This window comes from Vigna angularis, chromosome 9, assembly GCF_016808095.1.
Source record: "Vigna angularis cultivar LongXiaoDou No.4 chromosome 9, ASM1680809v1, whole genome shotgun sequence".
Taxonomy (NCBI): domain Eukaryota; kingdom Viridiplantae; phylum Streptophyta; class Magnoliopsida; order Fabales; family Fabaceae; genus Vigna; species Vigna angularis.
The window spans coordinates 15,169,050-15,185,946 of record NC_068978.1 but is presented as its reverse complement, the minus strand read 5'-3'; the positions used below and the strand labels follow the sequence as shown (position 1 = coordinate 15,185,946).

The window sequence follows — 16,897 nt, the reverse complement described above, 5'->3', positions numbered from 1 at the left end:
ATGTCGAAAGAGGGTATCTTTGTGGTGAAACTTATGCTCTTGCATTATTGGGTAGCAACAAGTGAGGCAAAGTACTTGAAATATAAAGACCCGGAACAGCCTCTGAATGTTCGAATCAAGGATTTCATGGACAAAATGACTTTAGAGGAGAAAATTGGTCAGATGACACAGATTGAACTTAAAGTTGCTTCTGCATAAATCATGAAAAACTATTATATTGGTAAGCTCAAGTTTTTGAATTAAAAACAAACAGATATATATTTTGATGTATTCATTTAGTTGTTTTCTTATATGGTTTGTGTTTTTGGTAGAGAGTGTGCAGAGTGGGGGTGGTAGTGTTCCAAAGCCACAAGCTTCTGCAGAGGATTGGATGAACATGGTGAATGATTTACAAAAGGGTTCTTTATCAACTAGATTGGGGATTCCTATGATATACGGGATCGATGTTGTTCATGGCAATAATAATGTATATAACGCAACAATTTTCCCACATAATGTTGGGCTAGGTGCTACCAGGTAAATTATCACTATCATTATATGTGCATTTCCCTCACAATGTTTTGTGTTAACGGTTGAAAATACCATTATTTGTGATGTAATTTTGATACTAAATACATCTTTTTTCACTTAGAAACTTGCTTGGACTCATGCTTTTTCATTAAGTTGTGTGAATAAGAGAGTCGAGGTTGAATTTGATGATTTTATGACTAATTTCCCTTGTTTTGATAGGTAATGAGAGAATGCGGAAAGCAGAGATGAAGTGCTAAGGAGTTAGAGCTCAGAAAGGCCTAGAAAAGCACCAAAAGAAGGAACCGCACGAAGCTTGGGCGCCCTATCTAGAGGCTTGAGCCTCGGAAAATTGACGTCCACCCTCCGGGCACCCGAGCGTCGTGCGTCGCAAATCCGGCCCAATTTTTGCTCGGTTTCGACTCTTTTGGACCGAACCCTGTTTCTACTCTTTTCTGACTTTATTTAAAGGACCCAGGTGCTCTAGGTTTTGTATCTCTGGCTGGAGCAACACAACAGCACACTTTTCTACTCTCTGAAGGCAGATCTGGAGGCGAGAGCTTCCTCTTCTACTTTTAGGGTTTCACTATCTCATGCTTTTCCATTATTCATCTAGTTTCTCCATGTCTATGGGGAACTAAACTCTATTTGTTGTTGGAGGATGATGTAACCTTGTGAACTCTCATGTATTTGAATTGATGCTTAATTTATATGCTTTTTCATTAATTGTTAGGGAATTCATCTGTTTCAATGTTTGCTCTATTTAACTCATTTAGTAGCATGATTTATGAATTGCATGAGTGCCAGGAGGTTCCTTACAATTCAGGTTCTTGTTGAATTCTCCCAAGGGTAATATTTCTCAGGGATGAGGGTATGAGTACTTGGTCGTCTTAAGCTCTTGATCTTCAGACTTAATTTTCTAGGAACGCTAGGAATTGCACGAACTAGGAATTAAGGCAGGCTTATTGCGCCGAGGGATCGGGTTCTAAGTAATCTAGTGAGTGACGTTAACATTAAAGTAAAAAGAAGAATTCTTATATACATGAGAGTAAATTTTGTGAAATCAAACCCTAACAACATATTCATCTCATATTAAACCACATCCGTTCATCTTTGTGTTACTCTACTATTGATCAATTTGCATTCATATTTAATTTTATCTCTTTGCATTTGAATCCAAAAATCTCGTTTTATTTAAGTCTTAATTAATCGAGTTATCACACAACTGTTTAGTGCCGAGAGTCCTCTAGGATACGATACTTGGTCTTACCATTTTATATTACTTGTGCGATTTGGTACACTTGTCAATCCATCAACATTTTGTAATACTTATTTTTTCTTTTATTTCTTTTTTATGCTTTTAGCTTCTTAAATAAATTACTTTTTAAAATTATGTTTGTGTATCTTGATGGAATTTATCTTTCAACAACTAGGGATCATAAACTAGTAAGGAGAATTAGAGTAGCAACTACTTTGGAAGTTAGAGCTAGTGGAACTCAATATGCCTTTGCAACTTGCATAGCGGTAATAAAGAACATTCTATTGAATAGTTTTATTATAATATTCATTTGGCCTCAATTATAACCTTATCTTAATATGATTTGAGGTATAGGTTTGTAGAGATCCTAGGTGGGGAAGATGTTACAAAAGTTATAGTAAAGACCACAAAGTAGTTCAAGCTATGACTGAGATCATTCCAGGTCTGCAAGGCGAAATCCCAGCAAACTCTCAAAAGGGTTTTCCATATGGTTCTGGAAAGTAAGAACTTCATTATTCCCTTTGTTTCATATCTTTATTTCTATCTTTGATCAACTTTCTTGGTGTTGGTGTTAACATACTAGCATTTGTTTGCATAGGCGAAAAGTTATAACCTCTACAAAGCATTATGTTGGGGATGGAGGAACAATAAAAGGAATCAATGAGAACAACACAGTTATAAGCAAACATGAATTGCTTAGCATTCACATGCCAGCCTATTATAATGCAATCATTAAGGGTGTTTCCACTGTCATGGTCTTTTATTCAAGTTGGAATGGAGAAAAGATGCATGCCAATCGTAATCTAATCACAGACTTTCTTAAGAACTCATTACGCTTTAAGATAACACACAACTTCTAAGGGCTTCATTTAATTCAAAATAATAAATTGACATAGTAAACAAGTCCTAAATTTTGTTGTTTTTTTAGGGTTTTGTCATATCAGATTGGAAGGGAATTGATAAGATCACTACCCCTACTCTTGCTAACTATACATATTCCATTTACGCTGCAATCACTGCTAGAGTTGACATGGTAAACTGAGTTTTAAGTACAAACTTGCATGATTTTTTCCATTACTTTTTATCATATTCTAATACTTGCTCAAGTACTATTGTAGGTAATGGTTCCCCTTAACTACACAGAATTCATAGATTGCCTAACCTCATTGGTGGAAAGTAATGTCATACCAATGAGCCGAATTGATGATGCAGTAAGGAGAATTTTGTGAGTAAAGTTTGTTATGGACCTTTTTGAGAACCTGTTGGCTGATCATAACCTAGTTCACCATCTTGGGAAGAAGGTTTATTAGTAGTGAAACAAGTGTATATAGTTTATCTACCAACTTTTTTTTTGCATGTTAACAAAATCGTTTTGACAAAGTACCTTGACAGAAACATAGAGAATTGGCTCGGGAAACTGTGAGGAAATCATTGGTTCTATTGAAGAATGGTGAAAATCATAACCAACCTATTCTCCCTCTCTCTAAAAGGGCTTCAAAGATATTGGTTGCTAGAAGCCATACTGATAATCTAGGATATCAGTGTGGTGGATGGACCATCTAATGGCAAGGAGTTACTGGAAACAATGTCACCAAAGGTATATTATAGATTCCTTCACAACTTCTTACCCTTTTGTGTAGTTCGATAAAAGCTCAATATTGAAGAGGTTGTGTTATTTATAGGTACAACAATCCTAAGTGCTATAAAAAACACAGTTGATAAAGATATTGAGGTAGTGTACAAGGAGAATCCAGATTTGGACTTTGTGAAGTCTAATAAGTTTTCATATTCCATTGTAGTAGTTGGAGAGCAACCATATGCTGAAACAAATGGTGATAGTTTGAATTTGACAATCTCTGTACCTAGGTCAGAAACCATAAAAAATGTGTGTGGAGGAGTGATATGTGTTACTGTGATAATCTTTGGTCGTCCAGTGGTTATAGAACCATATGTTGACGGTTGCTGCTTGGCTTCCTGGTACTGAGGGAAATGGTGTGATTGATGTTTTGTTTGGTGACTATGGTTTTAAAGGAAAGCTTCCAAGAACATGGTTCAAAAGTGTTGATCAGTTGCCAATGAATGTTGGAGATAATCATTATGACCCCCTTTTCCCATTTGGATTTGGCCTGAAAACCAAACCCCACAAAGCTAATTAGGAACCCAAAATCATGTGTCATTCAATTTTAGTCCATTTACTACTCTATTCATAAAGTTCCTTTTTAGGTTCTTTTAGTATATAATTTAGCATATATAATATATTGATGTTGTATTCATGTGTCCTTTTTACGGTCGTCGTATCTTAATGGAACTTGCTTACCTAGATATCCTTTGTCAGGAAAGGTTCCCTATGGGTTACACAAACACCAATAACATCTGAGCCAACTATATAAGGGATCGACACCACTCTTTACCCAAAACCTTAAGACAATGGGTTAATGGGTCTTTCATCTTTATATACTGCTCTACTTTCTCATTTCTATCCAATGTGGGACTTGGACTCACACTTGAATTCCCAACAATATTTTATGATGTGATCATGATGGATATAGTAATTAATAAAACTCTCTAAAGAAAACTCTAATAGAACAACAAATTAGAAAATAAAAGAACAATATTCTAATAAATCAATAAAAAAAGACCACGTTACATAAGAAAGATGATTATTTAATATAAGAAAGATAGTTATTTAATTACATTTATATATACGCAATATAAATTGATAATATCATCATAAACTTTCATTGCTTATTGTAAATATCATTCCTAATCCATAGATATCTATATTTTCATACATAATAAAGCAAATAGAAAGCAAAGACTAAAAGGATACCATACATATATAATAGATGTATTGCATAATCTTGCATCATGTAAATGTAAATGTAAATTAGAGCAATACCATACTTATTGCATTAACATAAATTAGAGGAAACTTGAACAACCACTTGAAGTTCATTCTTCATTATTTTTGTGAATGCTTCAAACATCTCATTCAAACTATAATGTGTTTTGGAATGGTGCTCTTATGTATTTTATAATTACTAAAATACAAAATAGTTAAAAAGAAAATTTATTCAAAATATATCAAGGAATCAAATTATTAAAAATAATAAAACTAACTGAGTTTGTTTATAAGTTTTTCCAATTCCTAAAATAAGCATTACATAATCATGTTCTCATTGTCATCATAATCATGATATAATGAATTTTGTTGTATTTATGGTTTAAAATTTCACTAAATTTATATTTCTCTTAAAAGTATAAAATCATTTATCTTTAAACAATAAGTGTTTTAATTCCCTTCAGAATGCACAACACAAACATAATTTTGAACAAAGTATAGATTGATACTCAAAGAGAGGATATAACCAATATAAATAAATATGAGATATTGTTAAAGTTTTTCTTTTTTAGAAAACTCTTCTTCAGATGATGTATGAGCATAGCAAACTTGTTTTAGCATTCACGAGTTTATTATATTATCCTTCTTTTCTTCTCTTCAGGCTTTCATCTGTTTATAAGTTTTCTTAAGAGAAGACCATTAGAAAAATAAATTGACTTTAGGTAAAGTAGGTAGCCTTTAGGTGAGAAGTTAGACTCAAGTCTACATTACATAGGTATAATGCTTTATTATAGTCTTTATCAAAACAAAGCTTGTACGATGTGACAAAATAGAAGGATTCAAGATCAAAATTTCCAGAATGTTCTTTGTATCTCTCAATGTCTTTTCCTAGGGTACAGTGTTTCTGATCATATCTTTCTGTTGTAGTGATGTCCACAAACATCAAGAACAAGGTATATAAGCATCGAAACACTCATGCATTAAATATTTTGAACATTGATAAGCATTAGGTCGTATTGCGTGTTCAAAACATTTTATCATTTGTCATTTCATTAATAAATGCACTGTTTGGTAAAGCATTCAACATATATAATCATCAGATGGTGTAAAACATTAGATGCTTTAAAAAAAATTTGTAAATGTAAGGTTTAATTAGCAGTCTTTTGTTAAACGGTACATTTCATAAGATGTTTTGCTTGAATTACCACAATTATCAGTAAAACATATTTTAAGCTTCAGTGTTATCATGAGATAAACGCTTTTGTTCATAAAACGCTAGTTTGAAAGATGTTCGTTTAGGCATTTAGATGTTGTTTATAAAACGTTGTTTGTTGTCTATATCGTCTATTTAGATGTTTCAATAAGAGAGACACTTTCTTTTCTAAAAACAACATTTCATACAAAGATATATTTTGTTTAATGTTTTTGTTAAACTTCAAAACCTGAGTTACTTAGACGATCTAGTCTCTAAACAATCTTGTCTTAATAGGAACCAATGCAAAAAAAAATATATTTAGTAGAGGTTAACCAATCAACTTTATGTTAGAATTATGCATCGAAATACTTGTTTCGACAAAACCAAGAGGTAAGTGAATTGTTTTTAATAAAAATTGTGCTTTAAAAATTTCGCGTTCTTAAAATCAAACTTAAAAAAAAAAATTCTTTATTATAACAACAGATAAATAAATAGATAAGAGGAAGTGAAAATTACATAAGTTATTTTACACTAATTTAGATTGAAAGATACATTTAGTTGATAATCACTTTCAAAAGAGGGATTAACCAAACATTAAAATAAACTCAATGTTAAAATCATAGTTGGGAAGGAAATCACCCCTCTTACACTAGTTTAAAATAGACTTTTTAAGTCTCTTAGTTTGAGTTTTTTAAGTCTATTTTAGAACAGACTTTTATTTGACAGACTTAAATTTTAAATCTGTTATTAAGCAACATATTTAAATTTTAACTCTGTTGTGAATCAAAACTCTTAGATTTTTCAATAAATAAAAAATGAAGTTTTATTTCAAATTATTTAATTTATGTTAATTATAAATTTTAAAAAATTGAAAAAAAATATATGTTACACAATTCACAAAAACTCTCTTAATTTTTCAAGTAATAAAATTTATCTTTTCAATACTTAATTCAACAAAAATAAATAATGACTTACATATCATTCCATATCAATCATTCATTCTATATTTACAATAAACATGTATATGTAATTTACTAAATATATAAGAAAAGAAAAAGAAAGATATTTTTTTAAGCTTAAGTGAAGATTTATTTATTTGAGGAAAATTTAAGCAAAATCTGTGAAAATTCTTTCACTTAAGTGTAAATGAGATAAAATTTTTATTAACTTTTATGATAATGGTATAGTTATATAATAAATTATAAAATATTACTGAAAAAAAAGTCAGTATATGCCTTTATAATTCTTTCAAGAAGAAAAGAAGAAATAAGTGGTTGTTTATATTATATTATATATTTCAAAATATAACTAAAAATAAAAATATTATATTATTGTATAAAGATTTTCCCTTTTAGTATATATATTTTATTTTTTAAATATTTTTTTAAATCAAAATAATTATTTTATTAATCTTATCATCTTTCTTTTTAAGTTTGTTCGATTTTAGACTTTTTTTCTTTTAAATTTAATTATTATTTTAAATTGAAATACATATTTATAATAAACAAAATTATCCAAAAAAAGTTGCAAATTACTCAAATAAAAAATTTTAAAAATATTTAAATTTATTTTTATAATTATTATAATAATAATTTTATTATTTTTCGATTTAAAAAAGACAGTGTTTTTACTAATATACAATAAATAATAAATTTTCTTTGTATATTGTTAAAACTACCAAACAAACTAAATTTTAAAAAAATAATAGCATACAGTTTAAATCCTTTGTATAAAGATATAAATATAACTCGTTGTGTTGAAATGCTATTGTTTCATAATGAGATTCTATAAATTTTTTCCATAATTATATTATATTATATTATATATATATATATATTTATTTATTTATTATGTTATTCACATTATCAATAGGGAAGATATCCTATTATGTTGACTTAAAAGAGAAATAATAGATATAAATTTAAATTTTATAAATATTTTAAGATAAAATGATTCCATTGGAAGTTATAAATACATTGTATTATATTTTACATAATTTTTTTAGTGATCTCTGTGTACAGTCTAGATTGACTATGACAATGAGTTGATGCTATATTAAAATCTTGGCCCTTAAATGGAAGTGTTTCCAACCTTATTTTTACTCTGCCAAATGAAAATAAATTCACTTCCTTTCTCATACATAAATATACACTATAAATTAAGCTGTGTTCACTCTATACAATGGCTTTAGAAAAGAAAATACATGAATTTGAAAGGATTCGAATGGGATTTGATTATTGTTTTTTCTAGGAAATTTCAAGGTGAACGAAGGTAGATTAAAAAATAAAGTTTCTGAAAATTAGTTTAGAATTTGATATGTAAGTGTATAGTATAAAATATTAACCGAGTGGTTACAAACAACCAACCGAATATTCATGTAATCTGTTTATATCTTATTTTGTTGGGCTTATATCAGCTTAGGATCCATGAGGTAAATTATAAATACAAAGCCAGGGCCAAAGGCCAGGTACGTTCCACTTACGCATTATTCACTCTACGCTACTCTCAAATACTCAATAGTGATAATCATTCACTAAACATTCAACTAAGAGCCGAGGCTCCTCAAAATCACACGCCTAACTTGAGCGTCAGAGTATCTTTTGCAGGTACATCCTCCCCCGTCCAGAAGAAGACCGATCGGTTTATGCCAACACTGATCGGCCAATAGCGGGAGTTTGGAAGCGAGCGAGCGGCCCAGACACATCAGCAGGTTAGTCTCTCGGTCCCAAAAATATCTACCGAAACATTTTGGCGCCCACCGTGGGGCCGAGCGTCAAACCCAATGATGACCACAAGAAACCAAGACGAGCGTTCAGTCTCGACATCACTATTTCAGATCAACACCAGAAACTTTCGACAAAGTAAAAACTATAGTAGATGAATCATCATCTCTACGTGCGACGTCGTCAACAAGATAAGTATTTTTTGAAATATGAATATTTCATAAAATATCTAATTGATAATAGATATTATAACAACTATTTTTATGTTAAATATATAGTATAATCCATAATATATTATATGATATATGATATATAATATAGTACATAACTATAAATATAGTTATCTAATTATTATAACCGAAACATTTTTTGGCATGATTAAAATAGTCAAAGAAATTGTTGTGTTAGAGATAATTATCAACAACAATATTATAAAATCTCAAGACGGTTTAGATACCTTGTTTATTATATATGTTATTTATTCGGTGCAATTCATAATATCTGGTAACCGAATCATTTATTATACGGTTATATACCATAATATATATCATCATGAGAATTTTAACGACAACATCTTGAAAAAATATATATCAAAATCCACGCCATCAACTATGCGAGTGCATACTAAGATCTAGTCATAAACGGACTTCATGCTTAAAGTATCATGGAATTCAATTAATGAAGGAGAGGTCTCCTATTGCAAACACTGATTGCCAATTTCGTCAGCAAAGTTCATAATTAACGATCAAGTCCAAGACCGAGCAGTAAATCCCTCTCGGGAGAGATGTAAAGCCCCCTCAACGATGAACGGTAAATCCCGTTCACTAGGAAACACTCCTAACTCAAAGCAGAGGTAAAACCCTCTCAAAGCCGAACGGTAAAGCCCGTTCCCTAGGAAGCACTCCTAGGTCGAAGACCGAGCGGTAAATCCCCCTCGGGAGAGAGGTAAAGCCCTCTCAACGACGAACGGTAAATCTCGTTCACTAGGAAACACTCCTAGCTCAAAGCAGAGGTAAAACCCTCTCAAAGCCGAACGGTAAAGCCCGTTCCCTAGGAAGCACTCCTAGGTCGAAGACCGAGCGGTAAATCCCCCTCGGAAGAGAGGTAAAACCCTCAGACGAACGGTAAATCTCGTTCACTAGGAAACACTCCTAGCTCAAAGCAGAGGTAAAACCCTCTCAAAGCCGAACGGTAAAGCCCGTTCCCTAGGAAGCACTCCTAGGTCGAAGACCGAGCGGTAAATCCCCCTCGGAAGAGAGGTAAAACCCTCAGACGAATGGTAAATCCCGTTCACTAGGAAACACTCCTAGCTCAAAGCAGAGGTAAAACCCTCTCAAAGCCGAACGGTAAAGCCCGTTCCCTAGGAAGCACTCCTAAGTCGAAGACCGAGCGGTAAATCCCGCTCGGGTAATGTCGAAGGTCGAGAGGTAAAACCCTCTCGACAAATGTCGAAGACCGAGAGGTAAATTCCTCTCGGTTCCTGTTGAAGGACGAGCGGTAAATCCCGCTCGGTTACTGTCGAAGGTCGAGAGGTAAAACCCTCTCGACAAATGTCGAAGACCGAGAGGTAAATTCCTCTCGGTTCCTGTTAAAGGACGAGCGGTAAATCCCGCTCGGTTACTGTCGAAGGTCGAGAGGTAAAACCCTCTCGACAAATGTCGAAGACCGAGAGGTAAATTCCTCTCGGTTCCTATTGAAGGACGAGCGGTAAATCCCGCTCGGTTACTGTCGAAGGTCGAGAGGTAAAACCCTCTCGACAAATGTCGAAGACCGAGAGGTAAATTCCTCTCGGTTCCTGTTGAAGGACAAGCGGTAAATCCCGCTCGGTTAATGTCGAAGGTCGAGAGGTAAAACCCTCTCGACAAATGTCGAAGACCGAGCGGTAAATTCCGCTCGGTTACTATTGAAGGTCGAGCGGTAAAACGCTTTCAGTTCCGCCAATGCAGCCTCCCTCAAACTCATCAGTCCTATAGTTAACCACGGCTAAAGCCAACCGCTTAACTCGGACTTGGGGGGCATAATGTATAGTATAAAATATTAACCGAGTGGTTACAAACAACCAACCGAATATTCAGGTAATCTGTTTATATCTTATTTTGTTGGGCTTATATCAGCTTAGGATCCATGAGGTAAATTATAAATACAAAGCCAGGGCCAAAGGCCAGGTACGTTCCACTTACGCATTATTCACTCTACGCTACTCTCAAATACTCAATAGTGATAATCATTCACTAAACATTCAACTAAGAGCCGAGACTCCTCAAAATCACACGCCTAACTTGAGCGTCGGAGTATCTTTTGCAGGTACATCCTCCCCCGTCCAGAAGAAGACCGATCGGTTTATGCCAACACCGATCGGCCAATAGCGGGAGTTTGGAAGCGAGCGAGCGGCCCAGACACATCAGCAGGTTAGTCTCTCGGTCCCAAAAATATCTACCGAAACAGTAAGAGATAAAAAATAGTTTAATTTATAAAAATTGAAGACTATCAAAATGTTTTGAGTGTTGCTCCCTTCACCAGCACTAAATGTTACATGCACATCTCATACCTGATTTGCCATTTCAATAAAACGGATGTCAACATCTCTTTCACCTTCACCGGATATTGATATCCGTCAACGGAGTGACCACATCCGTAAACTAAAAAAAAAAAAACCTTAACGGATGTGGCATATCCGTTTAACTAATAATATGAAAAATATTATAATAATTAATTAAATAATAATATATAAATTAAATTAATAATAATTATTTTATTAAATAAAATAAAATTAATTTATATATAATTATGTAATAAATTTAAAATAAAATTAAATAATATTTATATATTAATTTAAAATATAATAAATTAATAAACTAAAAAAAACCTTAACAAATGTGGCCACATCCCCGTTTAATTAATAATATGAAAAATATTATAATAATTAATTAAATAATAATATATAAATTAAATTAATAATAGTTATTTTATTAAATAAAATAAAATTAATTTATGTATAATTATGTAATAAATTTAAAAGAAAATTAAATAATATTTATATATTAATTTAAAATATAATAAATCAATAAACTAAAAACTAAAAAAAATCTTAATGTGGCCACATCCGTTTAATTAATTATATAAAAAATATTAAATTAATAAACTAAAAACTAAAAAAAAAACTTGAACGATGTAGCCACATCCATTAATGGATGTGACATATCCGTTGAAGTATTTTTTTCTTTAACGGATGTCGACATCCGTTAAAGAAAAAAATGTGGGGGTGTAAGATATTGTAAAATATAAAAGATAGTTTTGAAATTTTTAAAAAATATGGTGGTGCAGGGAGCAATGTGGGGTGGTGTAGGGAGTAACCCTCAAATGTTCTTAGTAATAAAAATAACATAAAATAATAATTGCTAATAATATATAAAATTGTAAAAATTATTATAAAGAGAAAAAATAATAATTTTTCAAATATAAAAAAATGTATTTAAGTAAAGTGAAATGATTATTTTTACACCAATACCAAATCTGCGCCTTGGTGGAACTGAATACCAGAACCAAATACAACATCATGCTCATTTCTTTTATGGAGTGGAACCGAATACCTCATAGCTAGAACAAAATACAAGACGTAAAGAACCAAATACATGGTCTTCTTCTACCTCTTCCAAACTTTCTTCTTCATCTTCAATCTCTCTACTCTTCATCTACATGAACGTGATATTTTACAAAATGTTGAGAGAAAAATTAACATTTTAAAGGAAATCACTTCAAATCCGAACAAATTCGTGGGTGATAGAAAAAATCCATATCTTGCAAATTATCCTAAATTCATCCTAAGATATTTGTTCAAACGAATACAATTCATGTCCCACATCCACCCTCCCATTTCTTCTTCAACAATGTAACCATATCATGTTACAGATCCTAATAGTATTTTGGTTTTTGATATTCTAAAAACTTTTATTAACAAATATTAATTTAGTCCATTATACTAAATTAGTATTAATAGAGTGTATGACATAACCATGTGATATATCAATGCTACATGTCATTTTCACTTTTAACATTGAAATCCTTTAAAGAAATATTAATATATAGAAAGAGATGACATTAACTCTTTAATAAAAATGAAAATTATATTAAGATAAAAAAAAGGCATTAATAATATGAGAAAATTGAAAAAAAGAAGGAGAAAGTATTAAACGTAGATTATTTTAGTAAGAATGTTGTTATTGAGTTACGTAATTTTCCTTTGAAATAGACAAAAAGTTAAACACAATAACATACGGTACCCTTATTACCTTGATGACTCATTAGTGATGACTAATTAAGGTGCATTTTAAAAGAAGCCCCAATTGGGTGAAGGAAAAAAACGAAACTGGTCCTTTGGAACAAAGCAAAGGTTTTTTTTTTTTTTCTTTTTTTTGTATGTGTTCTGAACGAAAGATTATGTGTGTGGGGAAGCACTAGAAGTAGCATCAAGGACTGGGTCTACCAAACCCTAACTAAACGGCATTTACTCTTCAATCCCACACAATACTCCATTCTCAAACCTAGCCTACTTAACTTCCCTATTCTATTTTTCTTTTTAATGCTACCTTATAATAATAATAATATAAATTATTAAATATTATAATTAAATCTTACTTATTTTTCTGTTACAATAACAAAGGTAACAGATTCATTTTTATGGAATAGAATCAAAACATAAAAGGAAAAATAACAGGCCTTCTTTTTATTGCCTCCTTTTCTCAAATAATCGTGGCATTACCCGCTGGTTGCCTATAGAAAAGACAGGTAGGTAATGCAAGTTACGTGTCACACATTCTTTCATGCTTCTGCTCTGCTGTTCAATTTTACATCACAGTCAAGTGATATTAACCATCACTTCTTTCTACTGTCACCACCGTATAAAAAATATAAAATAAAAACAACAAAAGCTTATTCGTTACAACAACAAACACGCCTCAGCGGTTTTCTTTTCCTGACTTCGACAACCAAGCCAACAGAACCACTGCCAATTTCCATAATTGCCCTTTCCTATTTTCTCCTTGCTTTAACCAAATATGATATAAAGTTTTAAATTCAATTTACATATTATCCAATCCCAATTTTCTCTTTTCATCCCATCTCCAAGGGCGTTTAAGGAAAAACATAATAAAGATAGCAAAATAAACGGAGAAAACATAAAATAAAATCTCCCATTTAAAAAAATAACAAAATCAAAGCAAAATTAGAAATAAAAAAACATTAAATATTTGTTTTTACTATTATTATATCTATTTATTTAATCCCACTCCATATTACAGACTCTTCCTTGTGGAGCAACACTCTGTAATCTGCACCTACTCCTTTTAAACGCAAGAACACACACTGAGGTTAAACGATACACAACACAAGTGTGTGTTTGGTGTGTTCTGTTTTTTTTCTCTGTTTTTTTATTTTTTTTTATTTTATGGAGAGGCACAAGTGCAAGCTTTGCTTAAGGAGTTTCGCCAATGGAAGAGCTTTAGGAGGTCACATGAGGTCTCACATGATGAACCTACCCGTTCCTCCCAAAGAGAGCGAGTTCGTTCCGGTTCAACTCAGTTTTGAGGCCGAGTCATCGCCTTCTCAATCCTCTTCTTCCTTCTACGGTCTCAGAGAGAATCCCAAGAAAAGTTTCCGTTTTGCAGATCCTGAATTCTCGTTCGCAGCAGAAACGGGTTCCGTGATCCTCCAAGATAGAGAGAGCGAGACGGAGTCGTCCAAGAACCCGACTCGAAAACGATCCAAGAGGGCGTGGCAACTCGGAGAACCCGTGAAAAAGATGAAACTCTGTGGGAACAATAACAAGAACGAATCTGCGAGTTCTGCTTCCGATACCACCGCGGAAGAAGCCGTAGCATTTTGTCTAATGATGCTGTCTCGTGACAGATGGAAGAAATATGATGATCATAAAAACATACAGCAGTATGATGATGATGAGGTTGAAGACGACGATGAAGACGACGATGATGATGAAGAAGAAGAAGATGAAGAAGAGGATGATGAAGAAAAAAATGGTTTTGAATTGGAGGAGATGAAATCTGTTAAGAGGAGTAACAAGGTGCGTGGGAGGTACAAATGCGAAACGTGTGACAAGGTGTTTCGATCTTACCAAGCTCTTGGTGGGCACAGAGCGAGTCACAAGAAGATGAAGTTAAACTCTGAAACGGAGTTTCAGAAACCCGAACCTGAACCAGAGCACGTTGCTGTGTCGGAGAAGAAAATCCACGAATGCCCGGTTTGCTCTAGAGTCTTCGGTTCGGGTCAAGCACTCGGTGGACACAAGAGAACACATGTTATAGGTTCTTCTGCAACTCACACCACTGCAACCGTAAGAACTTCTGCAACTGTTTCGGTTGGAGCTTCTGTCAGAGTTGGAGACAGTTTGATAGATCTTAATCTCCCTGCTCCAGTAGATGATGATGAAGACATTAGCCAGTTCGATCACTCTGCTCTTTCCGATGCAGAGTTTGTCAAAGAGTGAAGAAGGCTTTTTCTTAGTTTGAACTTCTCTGATTTTCTTTCCCTTTGACTAATTAGACTCTGATCCCAAGGTACAAAATTTTGGTTCCTTATTAAATTGCAATTTTAGATTTGTGTAGCCATTCGGGATATAGCTCACAATTTTACTTGGTTACTTACTCTGTAGTTCATATCCATCTAATAATCTTATAATTCTTCTCAAATTCAGTTCAGAGCAGCTATATTATGTTCTACAGTTCGCTTCTGTAAAATATGACTTTTCAAGTTAGAGTTAGAGCATCTATCAATTGAAGAACTGAACTTTTTATGCTTATTCTACTTAGCTTAAACTTCTGTGTGTGTTTTTTCTTCTATAATAATAATAATAATAATAATAATAGTTTACTGATTCCTGCGATTTAAAGTTTAGTTGGGTGATTTAGTTTTCCTTTTGATGTGTAATGGAGTTATGCAGAAGGGTTGGAAGCATGCGTGTTTTAGTGGGCTCTGTTTCAGCTTTCAAGCAAACACTACTTAAGTAAACTGATATACCATTCATTGCTTGTGAATATTAAATAAACCAAGTCATTGATTCACACAGTGAGATGATCAAGCTGCATATTTTAATGATAGAAAAGTAACTTCCACTTCTGACCACCAGCATTGCACAGTTGAGGAAGAGGAATATGTTTCTTTCGTTTTTTCTTTATTTTACTCGTGAAGACAATAAGGATGTTCCATGTTGCTCATCTTTTATCTTTTTTTTTTTCATTTTTTCACAAAATTGTTGTTGAGAAGAAGAAGAAGAAGATATTAGTAGGTGAATAAGAAAGAAAGTTGATGGGAGAAGTGATTGAGTCAATGAATGTGGTTATTTCATTAAATTTTGATTGCCATTTTTGGGAAATCTGTAAAGGTGATTTGAGAAAAGAGAAAAAGGAAGCAGATCCCTTATTTTAGTGTTGGCTGACAGATTAATTTGGCTTAGTTGGGCGTGACTCAAGGTATCTAGCTGAGGCAGGCCTTTTGGTTCTTTATGGTAAACTTTCAGTCACACTCATTAAATTTGTAATAAATGACATATCATCCGTTTCATGCATTTCTTGTATTTTAATTTCCTTGTATTTCATCGGAGGTTTGGTCAATTAGTACATCTTAGATGCCACTATTATCATTTAGACTTTAGAGCCCACAATCCTCACATTTCACTTCAAATAAATCTGACTGCTTAACTGCTAAACCAAATTACAAAACAAACTATAAAGTCTAAATTTTCCTCGAACCACTAAGCAATTGCCCTTATAAACTACCACATTAGCCTCCAGCCTAATTCATTATTACACTTATCATTCAAAGTCAAATAATCATATTTATATGGAAAAATATATTTTGTTACAATTTTTTTTTAATATTTTGGTACAGTATATATATATATATATGTATTTTTTTTATAATATTTTACTTATATCCTATGTTGAATTTAGTCTCATTCTGAATATACTTTATACATTTCAATAAATATCTTTTAATTCCAATGCATAAAATAATAAAAGAAAAGAACATTATTCAAGACAAATTTTCTTCCTTTTCATTGTATATATTAAGTTAGATAGTCTCCATTGAAATTTCTAAAGACACATTCCAATTTCTTAAAACCATGGTCATAGTCTCTCAAAATTGGTCTTAAATTGCGTATATACTTAGTTGATCTTGGAAAAGAAGACTATAATAATCTATGCAGAACAAGTTCAACTTGAATTCAAAAACCAAAGCTAATCTCTTAGGAACTCATGTAAGCAATGTGTTTTGGTCAATTCCCTTTCCTTTATAGAGATGGTGAAAGAGAAAGCTTTTGGCAAACTAAAGAGAAAGATATCAAAGATTTGTGGTCAAAC

General features: G+C 32.5%; 1 protein-coding gene and 1 pseudogene across 2 annotated transcripts; both read left to right on the top strand.

The window, feature by feature from the left end:
• LOC108346501 (uncharacterized) lies at positions 1 to 3,921 on the top strand (annotated as a pseudogene).
• Positions 3,922 to 13,824: 9,903 nt separating this feature from the next.
• Positions 13,825 to 16,104, top strand: LOC108347063 (zinc finger protein ZAT9). Of its 2 annotated transcripts, XR_008245441.1 has the most exons (2): positions 13,825 to 15,094; positions 15,478 to 16,104. XR_008245441.1 is itself a non-coding variant. In XM_017586179.2 (1 exon), the coding sequence occupies exon 1, from the start codon at positions 13,969 to 13,971 to the stop codon at positions 15,022 to 15,024; it is 1,056 nt and encodes a 351-aa protein (XP_017441668.1). In that variant the 5' UTR covers positions 13,825 to 13,968; the 3' UTR covers positions 15,025 to 15,223. The 2 variants fall into 2 exon arrangements, 1 of the variants encoding a protein (XP_017441668.1); XM_017586179.2 differs by lacking the exon at positions 15,478 to 16,104 and having other exon boundaries at positions 13,825 to 15,223.
• The last annotated feature ends 793 nt before the right edge of the window (positions 16,105 to 16,897 follow it).

What these genes read in the sequence shown, in the direction of transcription:
- LOC108347063 (XM_017586179.2), top strand. Translation starts at nt 13,969, where the DNA reads ATGGAGAGGCACAAGTGCAAGCTTTGCTTAAGGAGTTTCGCCAATGGA.